Source organism: Notechis scutatus, chromosome 1 (assembly GCF_049901735.1).
Source record: "Notechis scutatus isolate UNSWTSFEM ecotype Mainland chromosome 1, rNotScu1.2, whole genome shotgun sequence".
Taxonomy (NCBI): domain Eukaryota; kingdom Metazoa; phylum Chordata; class Lepidosauria; order Squamata; family Elapidae; genus Notechis; species Notechis scutatus.
The window spans coordinates 324,735,910-324,761,816 of record NC_142009.1 but is presented as its reverse complement, the minus strand read 5'-3'; the positions used below and the strand labels follow the sequence as shown (position 1 = coordinate 324,761,816).

General features: G+C 41.3%; 2 protein-coding genes across 2 annotated transcripts in view; one reads left to right on the top strand and one right to left on the bottom strand.

Annotated features, from left to right (window-relative positions):
• PALM (paralemmin) overlaps positions 1-13,983 on the bottom strand; it is a 128,525-nt gene extending 114,542 nt beyond the window's left edge. Inside the window, exon 1 of the mRNA XM_087952581.1 lies at positions 13,939-13,983. The gene's annotated coding sequence lies outside the window, so the exon portion shown is untranslated. The remainder of the gene's footprint in view (positions 1-13,938) is intronic.
• On the top strand, positions 12,397-20,835 carry LOC113414214 (uncharacterized). Its single transcript, XM_026670982.2, has 4 exons — positions 12,397-12,930; positions 16,438-16,516; positions 19,589-19,649; positions 20,437-20,835. The coding sequence occupies exons 1-4, from the start codon at positions 12,529-12,531 to the stop codon at positions 20,561-20,563; spliced, it is 669 nt and encodes a 222-aa protein (XP_026526767.1). The 5' UTR covers positions 12,397-12,528; the 3' UTR covers positions 20,564-20,835.
• The last annotated feature ends 5,072 nt before the right edge of the window (positions 20,836-25,907 follow it).

Here is a 25,907-nt window from a genome sequence, read left to right as displayed (position 1 = left end):
CTGAAATGGAAAAAAATAGTCTACTTTTGTCAGGGTCAGGGGTTAATCCTAATGTCCAGTCCAGTGTCTAAGGTGGGTGGGCTTTATGCTGGCTGAGGAATTATAAGAATTCAAGTTCACCTGTTTTAAGTCCACTTATCTTAAAGAAGTCCAGGCTGAGGAACATGGGTCTAAACCCTTAATTAATCAGATAACAGATAATCAGAGTTGGAAGGGACCTTGTAGGTCATCTAGTCCAACCCCCTGCCCAAGCGGGAGACCCTACACCATTTCTGACAAATGGTAGTCCAATCTCTTCTTGAAAGTTTCAAGTGATGATGCTTCCACAACTTTTGAGGGCAAGCTGTTCCATTGGTTGATTGTTCTCACTGTCAGAAAGTTTCTCCTTATTTCCAGGTTAAATCTCTCCTTGTTCAGTTTCCATCCATTGTTCCTTGACTAGCTTTTGGGTGCTTTAAAAAATAGCTTGACCTTTCTGTGGCAGCCCCTCAGATATTCGAAGACTACTATCATGTCTCCCCTGGTCCTTCTCTTTACTAGACTAGCCATGCCCAGTTCCTGTAACCGTTCTTCGTATGTTTTAGTCTCCTGTCCCCTAATCATCCTGGTTGCTCTTCTCTGTACTTTTTCTAGAGTCTCAACATCTTTTTTATAGTGTGGTGACCAAAACTGGATGCAGTACTCTAGATGTGGTCTTACTAAGGCTTTATAGAGTAGTATTAGTACCTCATTTGATCTTGATTGTATCCCTCTTTAATGCAATTTAAGATTGCATTAGCTTTTTTGGCTGCTGCTGCACACTGCTGGCTCATATTTATCTGGTTGTCCACTAAGACTCCAATCAATGGCCTAATAAATTCTGAGGTTTATTAGGTTGCAGTTGAAAATACAGTTTGTCACCCACCAAAATGTCTAGGACAGTGTTTTTCAAACTGAGCAACTTTAAGATGTATGGACTTCAACTCCCAGAATTCTCCAGCCAGCCAGCTGAACTCCACATGTCTTAAAGTTGCTCAGGTTGAGAAACACTGATGTAGGAAAATGATGATGATCTTTATTCCTTAGATATAATAGAAACACACGCATGCATGCATGGAAGGCACACTCCTTGTTGTCTATGTGGCTTATAGTATTTTGTTTGGTAGCTACATGTTTATGTGCTGCATGGTTTTTTAAAGGTTACAGGTCTATCAAAATGTCTGATTAGCCTCCTCCTGCCTATCACAGAAAATGCAAAAACGTTTATTGCGCTGGTGCAATCAAACCACTGGTTGTTTGGTGTGGGTGGGTGTGTTTTATGTGTGTGATCTGCTCTGGCACAAGTTCTGCATTCAGGCTTTGAAAATCTTTAATCAAGTATCCCTTTTGTGGCTAAATGGTGAACAAAAATAATACTGGGGACTGTAACACCGGAAGTGTTCATTCTTTGATGAAACAGCAATCAGGAAATCTTAAAATAATTTCAGAGCACTAAAGCAGGTGACAAGTACATTGCTGATCAAAGTGTCTCCTCTACCAGAGTGTACATTATCTTCTACCAGAGTGTACATTATCTTCTCGTACATTATCTTCTCGAATTAAGGAATGGATTCAAAATAATTGACTGTTGTTGATTTTTTTTTAAAAAAAGTCTTTATATTCTAAAAGTGAGAAGATAGAAAACAGTTGTTTATGTGCTTTATATTTAATCATACCTGAGCTATGCAGGAAATACTAATGGGGGACCCTGACATCAAATGGGAAACAAATTCTGCAGGAAGATTATTGACATTCCTAGCTGATAACTTTGTCATATAAAAGGTGGAGGAAGGGACTGTGCAGGGCCAGCTGTACGGGACTTCCTACCAACAGGCACAAAATAGTTGAAGGAGTAGGAGTTACAGGAATTTGGGGGGAGAGGGACCATGAGGTACTCGAATTCACCATAATGCAATTACAGGTATCTAAACCAAGTCAGTTGAATGTTTTAGATTTCAAGAGAGCTGACTTCAGCAAACTCAGAAACAGGCAAAGAAAGAAAGAAACAGAGAAAGTAAGTTTGGGAATCCCTGAAAAATGAGATAATGAAAGCCTAATCACAAACAATACCATAAAGGAAGAAAAGCTAAATGAGACAAGACCAGCATGGCTGTACAAAGAGCTCTCTGACAAATTGAGGGACAAAAAGATCAAATTAAAAAATGGATACTTAACTAAAGCAGAATACCAACAAACAGCCTGAATCTGCAAGGAGGGAATCATGAAAACTAAGGCCCAGAATGAGATAAAACTAGCAACCGATGTCAAAAATAATTTAAGACATTTCTTGCAATATGAACAAGAAAAAAAGTCAAGGTCCACTAATGGGAGCAGATGACCAGAAGATGACAGGTGACAGGCAGCTGGGAGAAAGCAGAACTGCTCAATTCCTTCTTTACATCTGTTTTTATGTAAAAAGGAAAAAGCAGCCCAACCTATCCAAAGTAGAATAGAGGAAGATAGTAGAAGTATATTTGATCTACTTACTGCTTAATATAATTAAGTATACTTAATTAATCAGATAACAGATAACAGATAATCAGAGTTGGAAGGGATCTTGTAGGTCATCTAGTCCAGTGATCCCCAACCTTTTTACGCCGCGCCAGTACCGGCATTAGCTGGCGCCACCATCTTTTTGATGAAAAAGTGCTTCCGGTGACCTCACCAGAAGCACTTTTTCATCAAAAAAAGATGGCGGCGCAGCGCTCGGTGAGCTTTTCCGGGTAGAAATGGCTTTCACCCGGAAAGCTCAGCGAAGCGCCGCCATCTTTTGATGAAAACGTGCTTCCGGTGAACTTTCTACCCGGAAAAGCTCACCGGAAGCACTTTTTCATCAAAAAAAGATGGCGGCGCCCAGCAAGCCAGCGGCCCGGTAGGACTTGTTCCACGGACTGGGACCGGTCCGCGGACCGGTGGTTGGGGACCCCTGATCTAGTCCAACCCCTTGCCCAAGCGGGAGACCCTACACCATTTCTGACAAATGGTAGTTCAATCACTTCTTGAAAGTTTCAAGTGCTGATGTGTGGATATTCTGTATTTTTCCATAAGAAAAATCCTGCTAAGCACGTATACCTCTCAGAGCAAAGTTCACTAAACTGACAGGAAGAAGCTAAATTGATAAGATTAACACAGAGGTCTGTGTCAGATAAAGTAAAGACATATTTCACAAAAGCCTGTGAAAGGATGTATATTCAAAAGTCTGTCAGATAAGATGTGTATTCTGTAAAGACAACTTCCGAGGGCAAGCTGTTCCATTGGTTGATTGTTCTCACCGTCAGAAAGTTTCTCCTTATTTCTAGGTTGAATCTCTCCTTGTTCAGTTTCCATCCATTATTCCTTGTCTGGCCTTCAGGTGCTTTAGAAAATAGCTTGACCCCTTTCTCTCTGTAGCAGCCCCTCAAATATTGGAACACTGCTATCATGTCTTCCCTGGTCCTTCTCTTCACTAGACTAGCCATGCCCAATGGGTGGCACAATGGGAACCCACAGAACCTGGGGAGGCAGTAAATTCAAGAGGCACAAACTAAAAGTCCTTCCCTTGGTATGTTATAGTAAGGATCAATAAACCAAATGAACTACTTTTATTTTTGGAGACTTGTCAGCATCTATTAGCCACGGTAGCTAAAACAAATCCTGGAAAAGATAATCAAGTGAGGATTTGTAGGCACCTAGAAATAAAGAAGCTTGAGTTTGTTAAAAACAGATCATGCCAGACAAACATTATTGCCTTTTTTTTGTCAAAGTAATTAAATTAAGAGGATAGGGAAACACTATGGACATAGTATGCTTAGATCTCAATAAGGCATTTGACAAAGTAGACTACAACCTACTTCTTGATTAGAACAATGTGGGATCCACCACCAGAGGGATTCGCAATTGACTGGCCAACTGCTCTCAGCGGGTGGTCCTCAATGGAGCTACATCTACATGGAAGGAAGCAAGCAGTGGGGTACCTCAATTATTGGTCTTGAGCCCAGTACTCTTCAACATCTTCATAAATAATCTGGATGAGAGGATAGAAGGGGAACTCATCAAATTTGCAGATGACACTAAGCTGGGAGAATAGCTAACACTTTGGAAGATAGATTCAAGATTTAGAAGGATTTTGATAGACTTGAGCACTGGGCCTTATCCAACTAGATGCAGTTCAGTGGTGAGAAGTGACATCCTGCACTTTAGGCAGGAAAAACCAAATGCATAGGCATAGAATAGATGGCACCTGGCTCAACAGTAGTAACTGTGATGGATCTAGTTGTCCTAGTGGACCACCACTTAAGTATGTGCTGCAGCTGCCAAAAGAACCCAATTCTGTCCTGGACTGTATCAACAGAAGGATAGTGTCAAGACAATGAGGAGAAGTGATAGTATCTCTTTTACACCATACTTGGTGTAAAACCACACTTGGAATACTGAGTCTAGTACTGGTCACTATGATAGAAGAAAGATGTTGAGACCCTGGAAAGTGTACAGAGAAGAGCAACAAAGATGATAAAATTGTATGAAACCCCAAAAACTTTAACCTTAGACTGTCTACTATTGACCTCACCCCTTTCCTAAGAGGTCTGTAGGGAGCATGCATAAGCGCACCAATGTGCCTACCATCCCTGTCCTGTTGTTGTTGTTGTTGTTGTTGTTGTTATTATTATTATTATTTTGTTTTATTTGTTTTATTTTTCTTATATGTATCCATTTCATGTATTCATAACCAGCGATGGGATTCTACCAGTTCGCACCTATTTGCTAGAACCAGTTGTTAGAAGAAATTACTGGCCTAATCCTGTAAGGAAGGCAGGAAGGAAACATTCTGGTGTTGCTTAAAGAAACTGCCTCTCCGTTAACCCTTATTACATTCTTGGCAGGACTAGACTTCCTGTCTCTGGAACATCTCTGGATTTTTTAACCCTCCTTTGCTGGTACTTTGCTTATGTGGAGTGACCACTCAAAGTTACAATGGCTCTGAAAAAAGTGACTTATGACCATTTTTCACACTTACGACTGTTACAGCATCCCCACAGTCATGAGAGGCCAGGCAAGGAGATACATGCCTCGATGTGAGTGATATTGAGTTGGCCACACCCAGCCAATAACATGACCACCAAGGCATGTCCACCCAGTCACATGACCACCAAGCCATGCCTACCACCTAAGCCACGCCCACAGAACCGGTTGTTAAAAATTTGAATCCCACCCCTGTTCATAACTATGTTTATACTTATACCTGTTATCTTATACTCGCTTGACAAAATAAATAAATAAATAAAAATAAATAAAATTGTATGACAGATGGCTGAGGGAGTTAGGTAGGTCTAGCCCAGTGATGGCTAACTTTTTTCAAGCTGTGTGCCAAAAGTGTGCGCCTGCGCTCGCTCGCATACCTGCACCCATGATGCAATGCACGTGCAACTCCCCTGCCCCTGTGCATGCACACGCAACTCCCTGCATGTGCACCGTGTGCCTCTGTGCATGCGCATGTGACCCCCCTGCACTGCATGCCTCTGCACATGTACACGCAACCCCCTCATGCTGCATACCTCTGCGCATGTGCATGTGTCAATCAGCTGGCTGGTGGGAAGCGCGCATTCATGCGCAGTGGCGCTTTTCCAGGCAACCTCTCGCATGCCGGCAGAAGTGGCTCTGTGTGCCACTTCTGGCACGCGTGCCATAGGTTCACCATCACGGGTCTAGTCTATCAAAGAGAAGGATTAGCTGGACATGATAACTGTCTTCCATAGTTGAAGGCCTGTCACAGAGAAGAGGGGATTCATTTTATTTATTTTAATTTTATTTTATTTGGTTTGTCAATTGCTTACAAGATAATAGGTATAAGTAAAAACATAGTTATGGATACATATAAGAAAAAAAAAGAAACAATAGGACAGGGATGGTTGGCATATTGGTGAGCTTATGCACGCCCCCTACAGACCTCTTAGGAAAGGGGTGAGGTCAATAGTAGAAAGTCTAAGGTTAAAGTTTTTGGGGTTTGGGGAAGAAATCACAGAGTCAGGTAGAGTATTCTAGCCATTGACCACTCTGTTGCTGAAGTTGTATTTCCTGCAATAAAGTTTGGTGCGATTAACCTTGAGTTTGTATCTATTGTTTGCTCTTGTGTTGTTATGGTTGAAGCTGAAATATTCATTGACTGGTAGGACATTGCATTGTATGATTTTATATACCATACTTAGATCGGACTGAAGGCGGCGTAGTTCTAGGTTTTCTAGGTCTAGAATTTCAAGTCTGGTGGCATAAGGTATTCTGCAACGAGTAAAGTAGTGGAGAACTCCTCTTGTGAAATATTTCTGGACTTTCTCAACTGTGTTAATATCAGATATGTAATGTGGGTTCCAGACTGATGAGCTGTATTCAAGTATTGGTCTAGCAAATGTTTTGTATGCTCTAGTTAGTAGTGTAATTCACTTATTCTATAATGCACTAGAAGGAAGAGCAAGAAGTAATGGGTGGAAGCTTGTTAAGGAGAGATTCAACTTAGAAGTAAGAAGAAATTTTCTTTTTTCTTTTTAAAGATTTTATTGGTTTTTAAGACAAACATAGACAAACAAAACATAAAAACATCAAGCCATCTTCCATATATATACATACAGTGTGTCAATTGGTTTACAAATTGTTTTGTGCTTCCATTTCGTAGTCTTCAATTACAATTACATTGTATACATTCTCATATTTTCAATCAAATATTAAATACATTAATATCATAGTTAATCATTTGTCTATACTTTTATTCATTCATGTTTTACGAAATAATCCATATTTTACTGAATTTGTTTTATGACAGTTCATATTATCATCTCAAATCTATCCTATAATCATTTTGTAGATATAATAAGAAAAGAATACATCTTTATATATTTATTATTTTCTAAGAATCTACATATTTCATTACCATGTTTTATTGTCTAACCATTGATAGAATAGATCCCAAATTTTATAAAATTGTTCAACATCTTGTTCTCTGATTTCAAATATCAATCTACTCATTTCAGCACATTCCAATATTTTCTTAATGATTTCCTCCTGTAATTTTCTCATTTTTCCAGTTTTTGGCAAATACAATCCTAGCTGCTGTTAATACATTTACAATCAGGTATTTCAATTCTTTACTATATATTTCAGGTAAAATTCCCTATAAAAATATCTCTGGTTTCAAGTCTATATGTTTTTTTGTCATTTTTACCAACCACGTGTGGATTTTAGTCCAATATTTTTTGGCATCTGCACAAGTCCACCACATATGGTAATATGAGCCAGGTATCTGATGACATTTCCAACATTTTTCAGATTTGTTCTTGAACATTCTTGCTATTCTTGTCAGGAGAAAATGCCACCTGTAAAACATCTTATACAAATTTTCTTTATATGCTATTGACATTGTCATTTTATAATTTTGAGACCACAATTTTTGCCATTTCTCTAAATCAATCCCATATCCGAAATTCTTCCCCCAAGCAATCATAGTTTCTTTAACTTGTTCTTCTTCTAGTTTAATTTCTAATAAATATCCATACAATTTTTTAATCACCTTTTCATCAGTCCCTGTCAAAATCTTATCTAAGTCAGTTAGTTTATCATACAAACCTTCTGTTTTAGAATCTTTGTCATACCTTGAACGTATTTGCGCATATGAAAACCAATTCAACTTTATACCTTGTTCCTCTAATTTTTGCATAGATTTAAGTTCACCCTTTTCATTCAATATTTCACCATATCTAACTAGTAAGAAGAAATTTTCTGACAGTGTGAGACCAATTAATCAATGGAATAGCTTGCCTCCTGGGGTTGTGGTTGCTCTATCACTGTGGAATGAAACAAATTGCCACAGTCAACTTGCTGTGGCCAAATCACCGCTGCCAACTCGCTGTGGGACAGTTCAACAATTTTAATTATTTACAATCATTTAAAAATTATTTTTAATCTTTGTCATTTCATTTTGTCCGTCTTTAATGATTCTATTCAACAATTTCTTCAATATTAGTGTAACTTTTGCTCTGTGGCAAGTTGTCCTGCAGCAAATTGGCTGTGACGAATTGTCCTGTGGTGAGTTGGCTGCAGCAAGTTGGCTGTGTCGAGTTGGCCACAGTGAGTTGTCCTAGACCCCTATTACTGTAGGTTGTTTTTTTTTTTAAAAAAAAAGACTGGCCAAAATTTGACTGGGATGGTAGAAGTGTCCTGCATTGAGCAGGGGGGGTTGGGCTAGAAGCCCTCTCCCTTTCAGCCCTATGAATCCATAGAATTCCATGGAATTAATTTTATATTAACATATAAAATTTCCTTTTCTTTCCTTTTCTTTTAAGTTTAGTTTATTTTAAACTGAATTAAAACTTTAATTTTTAAAATTTGACTGATTCATTTTGTTACTATTGCTTGTTATAGTTCACTACTAATTTTTTTAAAAAGTAAATTAAAAAAGACCAGAGGTAGTCAGAAAAAAAAAACAAGATGTAGGCTCAAGCTATAATCTCCTTTTTTGGTAAAATGATTCTTTAACTGCTGGTGTTGGACTTCTTTTATCAAGTTGATGAGATGGCCCATTTTAATCCATTTTAATTCATATTTTTATGAATTAATAAATGACTACTTGATAATTTATGTATCCATGTATGTATTGATAAACAATTTCAATTCACGTGTTGCTTATTATTTAGCACACAGCTATAGCTATGGCATTGGTAGTCCCTTAACTCAGTGATGGGATTCAAATTTGTTTACTACTGGTTCTGTGGGCGTGGCTTGGTGGGCGTGGCGTGGCGTGGTAGGCGTAGCAGGGGAAGGATACTGTAAAATCCCCATTCTCTCCCTACCCCACTAATTTGCTTTCCAGCTCTGTTCTCCTGTGCAGGGCAACAAAAGAAGACCCAGCCGATCAGCTGGGACTCCGATCAGCTGGGAGGCAGAGAATAGATGGGGGTGGGGCCAACCAGAGGTGGTATTTACCAGTTTTCCAAACTATTCAAAATTTCTGCTACCGGTTCTCCAGAACCTGTCAGAACTGGCTGAATACCACCTCTGCCTTAACTGCTGATTAACCTATTAGGCAGATGCAATAGCAAGAGAGGGAAATTAGACCACCTGATGGGCTGGCTACTAAAACAGAGCAAATTTGTGGCATATACTTGAAAAGAGTATTGTGGAAAAAGAGTATTCTAATTGTGGAATCTGTGTGGCAAAAACAAAGAATGCTTATTCACAGAGAATTATGCACATGTAGCACTTGTAGCAATTCTAGGGGGCTAAAGGACTGATAACAGTAACAAAAGAGTTAAGACACCCTGCATAGTTCAGTTAAAAGTTAGGATTAGAGGTGGCCTGGAGCAAACAATGTGTATTAGATCAGGGATCCCCAACCTTTTCGACGCCGCGGCCCGGTTCCGGCGCGTCAGCTGGCGCCGCGCCCGGTTCCAAGCGTCAGCTGGCGCCGCCATTTTTTTTACGAAAAATCACTTCCGGTGATGTCACCGGAAGCGATTTTCGTCAAAAAATGGTGGCGCCAGCGCTCGGTGAGCTTTTGGGTAGAAATGGCTTTCTACCCGGAAAGCTCGCTGGAACGCTAGCGCCACCATCTTTTTGACGAAAAATTGCTTTTTTACCAAAAAGATGGCGGCGCCCAGCAACCAGCGGCCCGGTAAGGCTTGTTCCGCTGCCTGGTACCGGTCCGCGGACGGCGGTTGGAGGACCCCTGTATTAGATAACTCCTGGAGCATTCATAAGCCAAGGCTTAGGAATAGGGATGACAAGAGACCAATAGAACAAATTGTTAGATCATTACTAAAATATTTATTAGATGATATTTCTTATTATCCCGCCTTGTCCCGCCTTCTGTTTAGTGAAAATATATAAAGCTTTCTTAATCATTTGTTCTTGGTCCTTGGCATTTTAGCCACGGCTCCTTTTCCTTGGAGCACTCCAATTAAAAGGAAATTGGAACCTGCACCTCATGTCTGGCATCCTTCATCGGCCTCAGCAACAGGCTCAGACCTAAACTGGGGATAACAATCTGTCATTTTATTTAGGAATGCTTGCTTGTTAAGATGATAGGTAACACCCTGGTACTGAGATGCCAAGGAATGTTCGTTATTGATAACGTAAAAGATTTATTATACCTCCTAACCTTTAGCTGAACTATGTTACTATGGCTACTGAGAATGCATGCATGACATCATTTTTTTTTCATGAATGGTTTATAGTGAAATGTACACGTTCAAAATTGTATAAATGTGGTTCGTTCCAAAAGAGGTGGAATCTACTCTGGGCAATTTTTTATTTGCAAATAAAAGTCTTAAACCTTTCCACCATTTTAGAAAGGTCTATTCTATTGGGCCCAGAGGCCAGGTAAAGGATCTGATCTTTCTGAGATTACAAAATCTCCCATGAGCTTTGGCCTCTCTCTTTTGGCTCCGACAGTTGGCTTGGAGACCCTATGGAAGCGCTCCATGTTGGGAATGGCTGGTGGAGTGATAGAAAAGCCAACAGGTCCTAGGCTGTATCACCAAAGGGCTAGAATCAAAATCACATGAAGTACCACTTTATAATGCCTTGGTAAGGCCATACTTGAAATATTGCATCCAGTTTTGGACACCACGATATAAAAAAGATGTTGAGACTCTAGAAAGAGTGCAGAGAAGAGCAACAAAAATAATTAGGGGACTGAAGGCTAAAACATATAAAGAACGGTTGCTACAACTGGGTATGTTTAGTTTGTTGAAAAGAAGGACTAGGGGTGACATAATAGCAATGTTTCAGTATCTTGGGGATTGCCACAAAGAAGAGGGAGTCAAGCTATTCTCCAAAGCACCTGAGGGCAGGACAAGAAGCAATGGGTGGAAACTAATCAAGGAGAGAAGCAACTTAGAACTAAGGAGACATTTCCTGACAGTTAGAACAATAAATCAGTGGAACAACTTGCGTCCAGAAGTTGTGAATGCTCCAACACTGGAAGTTTTTAAGAATTTGTCTGAAATGTTATAGGGTCTCCTGATTGAGGAGAGGGTTAGACTAGAAGACCTCCAAGACTCCATTATTCTGTTATTCCACTGCCATACTATTTGTACTTTTGGTGTACAGTTTTTGAGTCCTGTTATTTTAATTTTTCTATATTTATGAGCCTCCCAGAGTTGCTTTGGAAAGGGAGATCAATGTAACAAATAAGTATATAAACAAACCATGACCAGGATTACATTATGGATATAGTGCTGGTTGGATTCTTATACCCCATGAGCTTATGTTAATGGCTCCATTTTAAATCAGAAGGAAATACCACTGGACTCTCCTCCAGGTTGTTTGACATATTTACAAGTATAAACGAGTGAATGAGAGCTAGAAACAGATTTAGCAAATTTGAAGAGGACATTATCATGATTCAAGAGGACCATGATGGTCATGACCCCATCCCTTCATCACACGCAGGCCCCTCATCTGAGTCCTCGCTCTCCGAGACCTCAGCTGTCCTCACCTGCTGCCGGCGAACCACAAGAGTTATTATCTTTCCAGCATCTCCATGATCATGTGATCAAAATTCAGATGCTTGGCAACTGGTTCTTATTTATGACCATTGCTGTGTCCCAAGGTCATGTGATCTCCTTTTGCTACCTTCTAACAAGTAAAATCAATGGGGAAGCCAATATTTAATTAACAACCCTCTTACTAGTTGATTATCAACTGCAGTGATTCACTTAACAACTGTGGCAAGAAAGGTTGCAAAATGGGGCAACATTCAGTTAACAAATGTCTCTTCTAGCCACAGAAATTTTGGGCTCAATTATGTTATAAGTTGAGGACTACCCATAGAGGCTCAGGATCAAAAGAAATCATTGTTTCTCTCCAGTCTACATTGGTCTGACTGTATCTTGAATACTGTGTCTCCTGGTACTTTCTGATAGTGATTTTGACTTTTAGGAAAATCATTTGCTTCAAGACCTTTGGAGTAAGTTTGGCCCAGACCATTCTGGCTAAAAAGCCACTTCAACTTGCCCTTCCCTCTTTCCATCCTAAGTTATAGGCCTGCTCAATACCTCTGGGTTGGCCCCCTGGAAATCGGATTTAGCTCTGAGGTGCCCCTGAAACTTTTTGGACTATGCTGTCTGTCAGTCCACCTGACAAGGTTGGGAGATGTGGGCATTGCGCGGTGCCAAAATCTCAGCAGAAGAAGAGATTGGACTACCATCTCCCGCTTGGGCGGGGGTGGGGGGTTGGACTAGATGACCTACAAGGTCCCTTCCAACTCTGATTATCTGTTATCTGTTACCAGCAGCACCAGGTGGCCCATCTCCAAAGAGGAACGAACAATCGTCCTCTCGCCAACGCACCCCCTCCCCCACTTTCCCTGACGCGACATCCAATCGCTTTCCCCGCCACGGAATGTGGTTTTCGCTCACTTTCGTTTCTCCCTCGACTTTGCTTTGGTGCGTCTCCTCTGGCTCCAGAGCCGGGAAGAGAGAGAGAGAGAGAGAGAGAAGGGCGGGCGAAGCGTTTCTGCTGGGGTTTTCCGCCGATTTCTCCCGGATGGGTAAACAGATCCCCGACGTCTGCGGGCCCCTGTCCCCAAAGGCGAAACTGCAGGCTGACCCAAAGGACGCGACTTGTTACACAGGCATGAGACTTAGGATTGGCTGCGCGGTCCTCTTCGCCCTCCCTTGCGTCTTATCCATCGTTTTCCTGAGTTTATACCTGGCGAACCTGTATTCGGATCCGGCTCACCAGTTGAAGGAATGCAAAGTGGAGTTGCACGACCAAACTTCCCAGATGCGGGCCAGCCTCGGCTCCCTGGAGAAGCGCGTGGAAGAGACGGGGAGCGACCTGGAGAAGGCGAGGGTCGAAAGAGATGGACTGCGAGCCGAACTGACGGCCGCTAACCGGAGCCTGGAGAAGACCAGGAAGGACTGGGGCTCCTGTCAGGAACAGCTGGTAAAGCAATCTAATCGCCTTATTATCTTATTACGATTCTTCTTCTTCTTCACCGCACAGTCAGCCAGTTGTTTCAGACTGGGTTAGGCATTTTTGTCTACCTATCGAGTCCTTACCAAGGACCTGGGATAGGCAAATCAGGATGTTTGGTGGTGTTACAGATATCTCAAACGCAGGATGGAAGCTGTTCCAAGTAAAGCTGTCTTCTGCAATTGATTGATGGCAAATTTGTCAATGCCTATGGTGTTCAAGTGGTGCTCTAGTTGTTTTGGGACTGCACCCGGAGCGCCTATAACTATTGATACTACCCTTGCTTGCCTTTGCCATAGTCGTTCTATTTCTATTTGTAGGTCTTTGTATTTTGTTATCTTTTCCAGTTCTTTCTCTTCTATACTGCTGTCTATTATTATTATTATTATTATTATTATTATTATTATTATTATTATTATTATTATTATTATTATTATTATTATTGGAAAATTCTAACACGATCCTATTAACAAACTTGGGATGTTGTACTTACTCTCTCCCCCTAATCCGCAGTTTAGTTTATTAAGTTTACCTTGGTTGGTTTGATTAATTTAAGAGCCTTTCCCAGGCATGACTTGACTTGATTAATTTAGGAGTCCCTCCCAGGGAGTCCAGACATTGCTGGGTGAGTCACAATACAACAAACAATAAAATAAAAGACGAATAATTGAAAAAAATATGAGATATATCATTTCATTATTTTTGTTGTCTTTTTAAAATTCCTGCCAACAGACTAATTGCCTGAAATGATTCCAAACTATGGGTGGGTTATTCTACAACAACAGAAAAAACAAGAACAAGATGGCAGTCCAACCAACAATACACAAAAGTCCTATCTCCCTGTATTTGACACACACATAAACACCCCACACACATATATACACACATACTCAATTAGGGCAGGCTAATAATGTGCATCTGCTGCCCCCCCCCCCAAAAAAAAAAATATCCAAGAAAATTAAGTGTATGCAGGCTCACCAAATTTCAGTTGTTCTCTCTGGTTGTTTTTAATAGCAATGGCTAGATTTCGCCTGCTGGCTGGGGCTTGTAGTTGAAAACATTGGGAGGGTTCCAGATTATCTAATTCTTGCTTAACTTCTAGGCTCCTGTCTTATGAGTTGATAAGCAGGCATAATCAGGCCAAGGATCCATGCAAGGAAAACTGCAAAAGTCAAAACAGGAAAATTTGATGCATGTCTAGAACTGATTTATATCCTCCCGTCCCTCCTTGATTTCCTATAGTATTTGCATTTTTCCCCATGATGTTTTAATTCTGTAGGGTAGTGTGAATCTTTCGGCATGATGGTATAATTAATTGAATAAACTTATTGTTATTTTTTATTATTACAGTACTTGATTTTTAAAAAATGGCTGGCTTACCTTTTGGATTCGAATCATTTCGGGCAATTAGTCTGTTGGCAGGAATTAAAAAGTCAACAAAAATAATGAAATGATATATCTCAGATTTTACTTAATAAAATTTCTGGCAAATAAGTTTCCAATATTTACCCCCAGTCTCTCTCTTTTTCCAGTATATTTTAAGCACTTTTAATGGCTGCATTAATTTGCAAAAAAACATAAAACAAATTGTAAGAACCAAATAAAAAGTGGAAATGGTTTCATTCGGCAAAAACAATAACATTTATTTATCTAACTGCTGAACCTAATCAATGATTAACAATAAACAATGCTTATCTCCAGCTATCAGTTGCAAATTGTTGACTGTAGACTTAAGCTGTAGGCTAACTTAATAAAATCCAAGAAGCAACAGAAAGAAAACTCTTGAGCATAAAACAGATCCCTCCAATCTGAGGTTCTTTCAGTCTATTAGATGATAGCTTATTTTTCTGACATGAAGTGATTGGGGAACCCTGCCAGATTGGGCATTCTGACCACAGAGGAGGTTCTCTGCTAGACAACTTTAAAGGGTAAAATGGATTGACAAAAATCCATTCAAGGTAACAACAAAATCAACTTTATTTGTCCTAAGTGATTGTTTTTATAATGGTTTTATTCCCCCCCACCTTTCTCTTTCACTCTTGGTTTCCTGGTACACCATCAAGATTCAGATAGGCTAGAAATATTAGAAAATAAATGAGATAGATAGATGATAGATAGATAGATAGATAGATAGATAGATAGATAGATAGATAGATAGATAGATAGATAGATAGATAGATAGATAGATAGATAGATAGATAGATAGATAGACAGATGATAGGCAGATAGGCAAGCAGACAGACAGACATACAGATTTCAAGCATAATTCCAAGAATGCAGCAGAGCAATTTTAAGTTTCTCAAAATGTTCTTGGTACAAACTTCAGTAGGTTTAAAACAATGATGAAATTAATTATAGTGAGTCATGACAGGGAGAATAGGCATATGTGGAAGGGAAGGTCAAGTAAACAATCTCTGGGCCCCTTGGTATGTGAAAAAATTCCCTTTTGTCTCCCCCCCCTCCCCCACCACACACACACACACACACACACACACACACACAGAGTTTTCCTGAACAAATATTTCAAAAAAGTCAATCTTCAGTTGTCCTTTATAGACACCAGAAACACATGTAACTTCCTGAGAAGCCTCTCAGGCCATTTTCTCATTCAGAATTCCAAGAACCAAAATACTTAGACCAGGGGTGTCAAACTCAAGGCCCGTGGGCCGGATGTGGGGTGCTTAGATCTGGCCTGTGGGGCCACCCTGGAAACAGGAAAGGACCGGCCCACGTTGCCTCTGCAAGTGAAAAAGGAGTTTGGGAGGACCAGATGTGGCCCTCCTGAGCTCAGTTTTCACTGGCAGAGTGCTTGGGCCTCCACAGGTACCCCCAACACATGACATCGAGCTGGCCACACACACCCTGGCCACGCCCCGCAACCCCTCAAGGTTAAATACAACCCTGATGCGGCCCTCAATAAAATCGAGTTTGACATCCTGACTTAAACTATCTCAAAGGTGTTTTTCCAAAGGCAACTGGGCTTTCTTTGTTTTTTTCCTTGAAGATGTCTTCAAGGAAAAACAAAAGCAAAGAAAGTGAGTTGCCTTTGGAAAAAGCACCATCGAGACAACCACGACCTGGATGAATGAGAATTTCCACAGACATCCAAAATACAGTACTTAAAAGTATTACCATTGTGCTATAAATGCTACTGAGCAGAAGGAGACACTATGCAACTGGTTTCCATTGGTTGCATGGCTCTTGGTCAGTAAGATTTATAGCATCTATAAATCATAGAAGCCCCTCTTTGAGAGGGAAGATCTTGAAGCTTCTAGTATGAATTCAAAAGTGTCAATACTCTTTCTCTCTTGTTTCTTCAACTCCCAAATTTGTTCCTGTGGCTTGCGCAATTCTGACCTTCTGCTCTGACACATCAGAGCACTATTAGACTTTAGGATACTAGTCATGTCTTAAAGAGAAGGTGCCACACAACAATGTTGGAATTGACAGATACCTTTCCTTTTGGTCTCCATCTAGAAAAGCGTGGAAAAAAATGCCACATCCCAAGTGAAGGAAGCTGTTCAGCAAGAAAGGGAGAAAAACAAAGTTGCTGAAGGTGAGGTGGACCAATGGGGACCAGGGTGGGTGATAATAGATTGAATTTTGGAAGAGAACTCATAGATAGTGTAGATTAAGACAATGGGGAAAAGCTTTGTCCCTGCTTAGAACACGATTTGCTCCCAAGTGACATTTTCATCAGTACCTTGAGTCATACAAGGTATTAGATTAGAGCCATGGTGGTGCAGTGGCTAGAATGTAGTATTACAGGCTAACTCTGCCCACTGTCAGGAATTCAATTCTCACTGGCTCAAGGTTGACACAGCCTTCCATCCTTTGTGAGGACCCAGATTTTCGGGGACAATATGCTAACTCTGTAAACTGCTTAGAGAGGGCTGTAAAGCACTGTGAAGCGGTATATTTGTTTAAGTGCTATTGCTATTGCTACTCTGGCATTCATGTTACTTCCTGAATCAGCACCGTTGTTGGGATCTTTATGAAGACAAAATTCATCAATTTTTTTAGTCCATGAAGATATATAGCTGCAAGGTACCTTCCCTTCACCTCATTAAAACCTGGTTTTAATTTTAACATTCTGCAGGATTGTATACAGTAATGTGGGAAGTATTAGAAGTAAAGAATTGGATAATGAGGGCTGCCATTATGCAGTTTCTGAGCCCCGTTGCAAAAGGGAAGGTGTTTAGATTTTAAAAAGACTTAAGAACCATATTGATGAAGCTGATTTAGTGACAGACTCCCAATAAAAATAATGATAGTGGGTCACCCTCTAGGCTCCCCAACTGGAGAGTTCTTTGCCTTTTTAAATTTTGGAAACTTTAATTCGTGCCAAAGAAAAAGAAGAGGTAACTATATAACCCCTGGGCATGTAGGGAAACTTTTCATGAGAAATTATCTTACAAAATCAATGAAAACATATCCAGATCTTTTTTTTTAAGTGTTTATTGGAGAAAGGAAAATACAGGGGAAATGAGGGGGTTGCAACTAGTCAGACAGGGCGATATCCTAAATTATGGAAACTAGAGGCTCTATTTGGCGAATGCTAATAGAGAATAAAGCTGTGGAACAACCCTGTTTGGCAAGAATACCCACCAAGATGCACAACAAACCCATAACGGGGTATAGAACAGTGGTGGCTAACTTTTTGGGCTCCTGTGCCCCCCACGCCCCTTGCTCATGTGCACGCAATTCCGCCCTCTCACCGCCCCCTTACCTGCACTGCACCTCCCAGCTGATTTTTGGCCTGTTTGAGGCCTTTTTCAGTCTGCCAGAGGCTTGAGGGAAGCCTTTGCAGGCCAAAAAATGGGCCCGTTTCGTCATTTCCGGTATTTCTAAAAATACAGGAAGTGACAAAATGAGCCTATTCTTCATCCTGAAAAGCCTGCAGAGGCTTCCCTCAAGCCTCTGGCAGGCTGAAAAAGGCCCGAAAATTATCTGGGAGACACGTGCATGTACAGTGAGGTAAGTTTGTCTGGGACTCGTGTTACCCACACAAATGGCTTTGCGTGCCACCACACCATCACAGGTATAGAACAATCCTCTTTGAAGAAATGGTGGGAATGCATGCAGAAGCAAAGCAGATTTTAATCAATTAGTGAGAGTCATAAGAGCCTCATCAGACTGGATTTTCATAGATGAAATTATAATAAAACTATGACAAATGGAAAAAAAAAGAATTTTTGAGAGGTCCCTTTGAACTGCAAGGCTGTGTAGCTTGCTTAGCTTATGCCTACAAAAACACTTAGAAAACAGGAACAATTAACAAGGAAGGGTCAATGGACATCTATGCCCAGAGTTCAAAACATATCTCTCTCTCCTATGATCTCTCAGTGTGAAGCAGTTGAAAATATACACATAAAGCACTTTTATATTTAGCAAAAGTCCCCAATTCCCCTAAGCTTTGCTTAACATAATATTGTCTAAAACCATGGATTGCTGAATTAAGAAACTAACCACGTTACTGTAAACAAAGGTGGGCATGGAAAATAACAGATGGTGTAAGATAACTGAGTAATCAAAAATTGTACTTCTCATTTCCACTTTATTTCCTTTATAGACATTATTCTCCTTTTTTGGTAAAAGGGAACGCCCTGGTCTAACCTGAGGTCATACTATGTATAAAAGTGAAGCCTCAGGAAGAAGTGGGGGGTGTTTCAGAATTTGCCATGCTAATGCTCCGAACCTTGTGCACAAATAAAACCTGTACTCTCCAACCTTTTGTGGTCTTGTGTCCTGATTTGGAAGCAAGCTTTTCTGCAACAAGTGAAACATAAGAGCTTACTCAGGGAGGTATTGTAGTTAACTAGTTTCAACAGAAGTGAATATTTGTAATTCAGGGTTGATCTGTGGGGTCCTTGGTGCTCTCTGAGCTTGGCTGTTGTTGTTTTTTTTTTGAAGATGCTTAATTACCCAGCTAGGTAGCATCATTAGCATTGATGATGTTACATAGTTGGGTAATGAAACGTCTGCAAGAAAATAGCCAAGCTTAGAAGTCACCAAGGTCGCCACAGTAACTAGTTTAGCTTAGATGATGGTGTCCACTGTAAGAGGAATTTTGTGTATGTGTGCAATTGCAACCTTCTCTTGTTTTCCCTTTATTTCCCTTTCTCCAATAAACTCCTTTTTTTGATCCCCAGTCTTATAGCATCTGTTTAAGGAGAAAGACTTTTCTTGGACAATCAAAGTCAGAGCCCTACTTTGGTTGCCCTTTTGATATATTTGAAAAATCAGAAATGATCGATCTAAGGAATGAACCCGTCTTTTTTATGGAATTGTAGTCTGATTTTTACCTGCTCTACCTTGATATTAATAACTTGGAGAGGCTCCGGTATCATTTGACTTTGGGGGCACCAAAACTGAATTGTATCTCTTCAGATCTCTAATCCCTGGGTCAATTTATCAGATGCTTAAGGGGCATTATGGTAACTTAGATGTGCTGTGTGAAAGTTTGGAGGAAAAGCGTTTAAGCCCAACCTTTCAATAATGTCAAGAAAACTCTAAGTCATGCTTGAATATAAAGGAAAGAAATTGCAGAGAGTGGGGAAAGATACTGCAATATTATCTTAGTTTAAGAAGCAGAAGATAATTTGTGACTCTTGTTTCCTTTCTTTAGAGGAGATTCAACAGCTTAAGCAGCAACTCTCCAAATTACAAGAGATGAAGGAGCAACAACAGTAAGAACACAAAATTATAATTCTATATATTCACCTTTAAGTTTTGAATAATTTCCCTGCTGGGAATTCTCAAGTAGACCCTCTTGGAGGGTCCACAAATTCAAAATTATTTGCCAGACACTGAAAATATTTGCAAAATTGTAAAATGGTGTCACTTTCTCATTATTATTTTGCATTATTAAAAATACATTTTTCTCATGAAAAAATATTTTATTTATGTATTAGCTAATGGACTTTACATTGTTCTTTATACATGATTCAGTAAGTAAATAGTGTAGAAATACAGGCATTTAAACTTAATTCAGAAAATATGGATAACGGTAACCCATACAAATCAAAGCTCTTTTGGAGTCATCCATAATTTTTAAGGGCAAGAAGGGGTGCTGAGTGCAAATGTTTAAAAAATATTCTTCTAATCAGTGATGGGATTCATTTTTTTTTTCAATCAGTTCTGTGGGTGTGGCTTGGTGGGTGTGGCAGGGAAAGAATACTGTAAAATTTCCATTCCCACCCCAGTCCAGGGGAAGGATACTGTAAAATCCCCATTCCCTCCCCACCCCACTAACCTGCTTTCCAGCTCTGTTCTCCTCTGCAGGACAACAAAAGAAGACCCAGCCGATCAGCTGGGACTCGGGAGACAGAGAATAGATGGGGGCGGGGCCAGTCAGAGGTGGTATTTGCCGGTTCTCCGAACTACTCAAAATTTATGCTACGGGTTCTCCAGAATTGATCAGAACCTGCTGAATACCACCTCTGCTTCTAATGTGACCATGTCCTCTTTCCACAGAATGGAGATTCAGCATCTGAACGATCAGCTTATGAAACATAAACCTGTTGACCGCTCCAAGGGAGGCCTACTCCTCGGGCCTTCTTTGGTCCTTCTCCCACTTCTCCTTGCTAGTCTCCTCCTCTAGTCCATTTGGACACTGCCAAGTTTGGGTGGAGGCAAGTGTCAACTCGCACCTTACTTCATCTGCATAACCTCACTCCTTCTGCATGTGGTTTTGGAGACTTCTGAGCTGCACCCTGTTGGGACAGGAACCTGATTCAGATGCCGGTCTTGGACATTTATCTACTGTGACGATAACTGAAATTTTGGCCACAGCAGTGGATTTGTTAGAGCCTGTATTACATTGCACTGTTACACAGAACTTGGCAAATAAAGTTCAATTTTGATTAACCTGTACCTGGTGAATGTCAAATTGGGACGACTGTCTTTGCTTTCTGATGGTTTGGTGGCTTCTCATGTTAATGTTCAGAAGGCCAAGATGCTTTGATCATGCGGAAGGTCTCAGTTTCAACCTCTGCTAAAGCTAGTCACGGCGGGAAGGAAAGCAACACACATATAAATACATATAACACACATGCCTGAAAATGTGGAAGGTTGATACAAAGCTGGAGCCAATAGTATCCTTTTCCCCAAGATGGAGATTTAATTCCTTTTTAAGAGGTTACTAGCTTCACTCCCTGTGGTCTCCTTCAGTTACCTTCCTTAGAATTCCGAAGTAAAATATATTAAATAATTAGCTATCCAGGAGCTTAATTGGAAATGATATTCTTTCCCCCCCCCTCTCTTAAGGTGGGAAAACAGATTAAGATCTTTTAAGATGTTTGAATGGTGAAAGAAATATACCAAGTACAGGTTGTTCTAGACTTACAACTATCCGTTTAGTGACCGTTCAAAGTTACAACAGCACTGAAAAAAGTGACTTGTGACTTTTTCACACCTAGCACTGTTACAGGATCCCCATGGTCATGTGATCAAAATTCAGGTGCTTGGCTCATAATTTATGACGCTTACTGTGTCCTGAGGTCATATGATCCTGTCAACTCAAAAATATTCCTCTGGTCTTTTAGAGTTGTCAGCAGAAAGGGAGTAGGGGGAGTAATGCATACCTTAGATAATTGCTAGGCTGCCGAAGCTTCTGGCACGCAAGATTATTACTGGAGGGCATGATTGATTGCTCTTGGCTATGGATGTGTCCCATTGGAGAATATACATCCAGGGGGTGGAGGAAGACCAGGGTCAAGGGTGAGATGAATGATGTGTCTCAGTGTCAGCTTCACCCAGGAAACGCCAACATGTTCACTCCTAATAAATGGTTTTTTAAAACTCTGAGAGATGCGGCTAGAGCAGGGGTGGGCAAACTTTTTGGCTCGGGGGCCGCATTGACTTTTAAAATTTGACAGACGGGCCGGGTCAGCACAAACTTTTTGGGAATCGCCCCCCTTCCCCCTCTTCTCCTCCTTCCTCCCCTCGGAGGCCCCTGAGTCAGGAGTTGCTACCACCGGCGCGGCTCGCGCGGCTCCAGTCCCGCATTGCCTCGGGAAGGGAAAGGCAAAAAGGAAGAGCCGCGGCGGTGCTTTGCAACGGAGCAGCAGCACCGGAGGCTCAGGCTCAGCGCTCCTGGTTTTGCCTTTTCCTTCCCAAGGCAACGCGGGACTGGAGCTGCGCCGGCGGTAGCAACTCCTGACAGCCCCAGCCGGACACCTGAGCGGAGCCCAGGTGAAACTGCCTGTTGCTGCTGCCGGAGCACCGCCGGGTCGCCTCCTCCAAGCAGCCCGCCCGCCCGCCAGGCTTCCCTCTGCCGTGCGGCTCGGGGCCAGGCGCGCGCCCAGCGTGTTAAAAGGAAGCCGAAAGTTGCTGGGAAGTTGCTCGGGTGCTGGGAGCAGGCTTTTAAAGTGCCGCCCAAGCAAAGTTTAAGCCTGGAAGCCCGGAAATCCGAGCAACTTCCCAGCAACTTTCGGCTTCGTTTAACTCGCGGGTGCTCGCGCCTTGCCCCGAGCCGCACAGCAGCCCGCTCCAAGCAGCCCGCCCGCCCGCCAGGTGGAACCCTTCCCGCTCCTCGGCGGGAAGACGCTCCAGCCTGCAAACTTTGCCTTTGCAAAGCCCTGAAGCCCCGGAAAACCGAGCAACTTCCCAGCAACTTTCGGCTTCGTTTTAACTCGCGGGCGCTGCGCCTCGCCCGAGCCGCATGGCGGAGGGAAGCCCGGAGCTCCGCCGGGTTGCCTCCTCCAAGCAGCCCGCCTGCCCGCCCGCCCGCCGGGCTTCCCCTCCGCCCGCGCGGCTCGGGGCCAGGCGCGGCGCCGCGAGTTAAAACGAAGCCGAAAGTTGCTGGGAAGTTGCTCGGTGCTGGGAGCAGGCTTTTAAAGTGCCGCCCGAGCAGGACCGCCGAGCCGGGAACGGGGCACCAAGGCAGGGCAAGGCTCCACCAGCAGTGGCCTAGCTTTAGGTGGCTCCAAGCAGCCTGCCCCACCCGCCGGGTGGAACCCTTCCCGCTCCTTGGCGGGAAGACGCCCAGCCTGCAAGCTTTGCCTTTGCAAAGTTTAAGCCTGGAAGCCCCGGAAAAAAAAGGGGATCGGCGGGGACTCACCTTCGGAGAGGTCGCACTCAAAGGTGATTTCGAACTCCCAGCCGAGGCCTTTGCAAATTTCTTTTCTTTCCTACCCCTAGATCGCTCCGAACTGTTTTGCAGCTTTGGGCACAGGGCAATACGCCACGCCCAGCTATTTTTTTTCAGGGGCGGGCCGGATTGGACAGACCAATGGCAGCGATTTTTTTTCAGGGGCAGGCCGCATTGGACAGACCAACGGGCCGGATGTGGCCCGCGGGCCGTAGTTTGCCCACCCCTGGGCTAGAGACTCATGATTCGAAAGGGGGTGGATTGTCAGAGCCCTGACAATCCCCTTTTGTGATCTGACAAGCAAAGTCAATGAAGAAGCCAGGTTCAATTAACAACCATGTTACGAATTTAATAACTACAGTGATTCACAACTGTGGCAAGAAAGGTCATAAAATGGGGCAAAACTCACTTAGCAACTGTTTCACTTAGCAACAGAAATTTTGGCAGAACTATATAAAGCAATAATGGAACTAGTAGGACCACTGATGCTGGAAGTGTTTAATGAGGTACTTCTGGCAGCCAAGATGCCGGACTCGTGGAGGGGGGCGCTGATTTCGCTAATCCCGAAGGAGGATGCAGATCATAGATACATTAACAACTATAGACCAATTTCACTTTTAAATGCCGATTATAAATTATTTACTTCTATTATAGCTAATAGAGTAAAACAAGCTTTAAATCCACATATCCACGAAGATCAAAATGGATTTCTTCCGTCCCGACAAATAAAGAACAATTTAAGAACCGTTATCGATGTCCTAGAATATTATGAAGCCCACCCGGAGAAACAATCAGCATTCATGTTTTTAGATGCTGAGAAAGCATTTGACAACTTAAATTGGCACTTTTTAATTCAAAAAATTTACAATATGAGTCTTGGCACCAAATTTGAAAACATTATAACAACAATTTACAATACACAACAAGCTAATATACTAATCAATGGCGAACAAACAGGTCCAATAAATATAGAAAAAGGTGTCAGACAGGGCTGCCCTCTCTCACCTCTTCTTTTCATTTTTGCCCTAGAATCACTCTTAACACGGGTTAGACAAAATTCTGAAATTAGAGGAGTGAGGGTCAAATCAGAAGAATATAAACTACAAGCATTTGCTGATGATATGGTTTTCTTTTTGGAGGAACCCATGGAAAAAGGATATAATCTAATAGAAGAATTAGAACGATTTGGCGCAGTGGCAGGATTAAAAATTAATAGAAAAAAGACGAAATTAATGACCAAAAACTTAACAGAAAACCAGAAGGAAGAATTAGAAGCAATGATGGGGATACAGGTAACAAAAAGGGTCAAATATCTAGGAATATGGTTAACACCACAAGGTAAATCACTCAAAGAGAACAATTATGATAAACTACTTCAACAAACAAAGAAAGATTTAGAATCCTGGAATAAGCTGCAGCTCTCCTTATTGGGCAGGATTGCCTCGATTAAAATGAACATATTACCAAAATTTCTTTATTTATTCCAGACAATTCCAATTAAGTTGCCAAAAATTTTTTTCGAAGAATTAAATAAGATTACACTTACATTTATTTGGCAGGGGAAAAACCCAGGATCAATGTAAAGGCCTTACAAGATGCGAAAAGTAGAGGGGTCTAGCTCTTCCAAATTGGGAATTATATTATTCGGCAGCTATCTTATTATGGATAAAAGACTGGGTGAACTTACTTAACAGAAGAATTTTAGCATTAGAAGGGCATGACCTCCAGAGAGGGTGGCATGCCTTCTTATGGGAAGTGGGGAAACCCAAGCAGTCTTACTTTCATAGACACCTCATTAGGGACTCATTATTAATTAATTGGAAAAAAATATGCAAAAAACACTATCTAAAAATTCCGATCTGGCTATCAACAATGGAGGCAATGGTACACCCCAATAATTTGGACATAACAAAAATGATTAAATATAAAGATTTATTAGATCCGCAAGGAAAATTAAAAACTCGACAAGAATTACAGGAACAGGGATTTAAAATTGATCAGTGATTATATATACAAATCCATAGCAGATACAAACAAGATATAAAAGACTTTGGAATTTATAACAAACTGCAGTATTTAGATAAAATTTTACTAGGATCAGACAAAAAGAACATATCCAAATTCTATAAATACTTACTGGAAGTAGAATTAGAACAAGAGATAGTCAAAGGGAACATGATAGCCTGGAGCAGGAATGTCGGAAGATGTATTACATTATCAGAATGGGAAAATATTTGGAACAGAAATATTAAGATTACAAAATCGGCAGCATATAAAGAAAATACATATAAAATGTTTTATAGATGGCACTTGCCCCCTTCGAGGTTGGCGAAAATGAACCCAAACACGAGTCCAAAATGCTGGAAATGTAAAAGCATAGAAGGAACCTACTTTCATATGTGGTGGTCTTGCAAAGAAACCCAGAAATATTGGCAAAAAATCAGAAAATGGTTGGAGGAGATAACCAAAGAACAAATCGAATACAAACCAGAGTTCTTCCTACTAGGGATCTCCGATAAACATTTACCCAAAAAGATGAAATATGTAACAATTCATATCCTAACTGCGGCCAGATTAGCGTTCGCCCAGTGTTGGAAATCACCCTATACACCTACAGAACAAATGGTCATCCAGAAAATATGTGATTGTGCAGAAATGGATAAATTAACTATAGCACTGAAAACAAAGAGCCTTCAACATTTTACGATAATTGGAACTCTTGGTATAACTGGTTACTCCAGAGATAAACTGCTTAATGGACAATGGGTAATTTAAGCATAGATATCGATAAGATGTGTGTACTCAAATTAAGGTAGGAGAATTGGATCTTGCAGAATGTCAAAAAGGATATTGT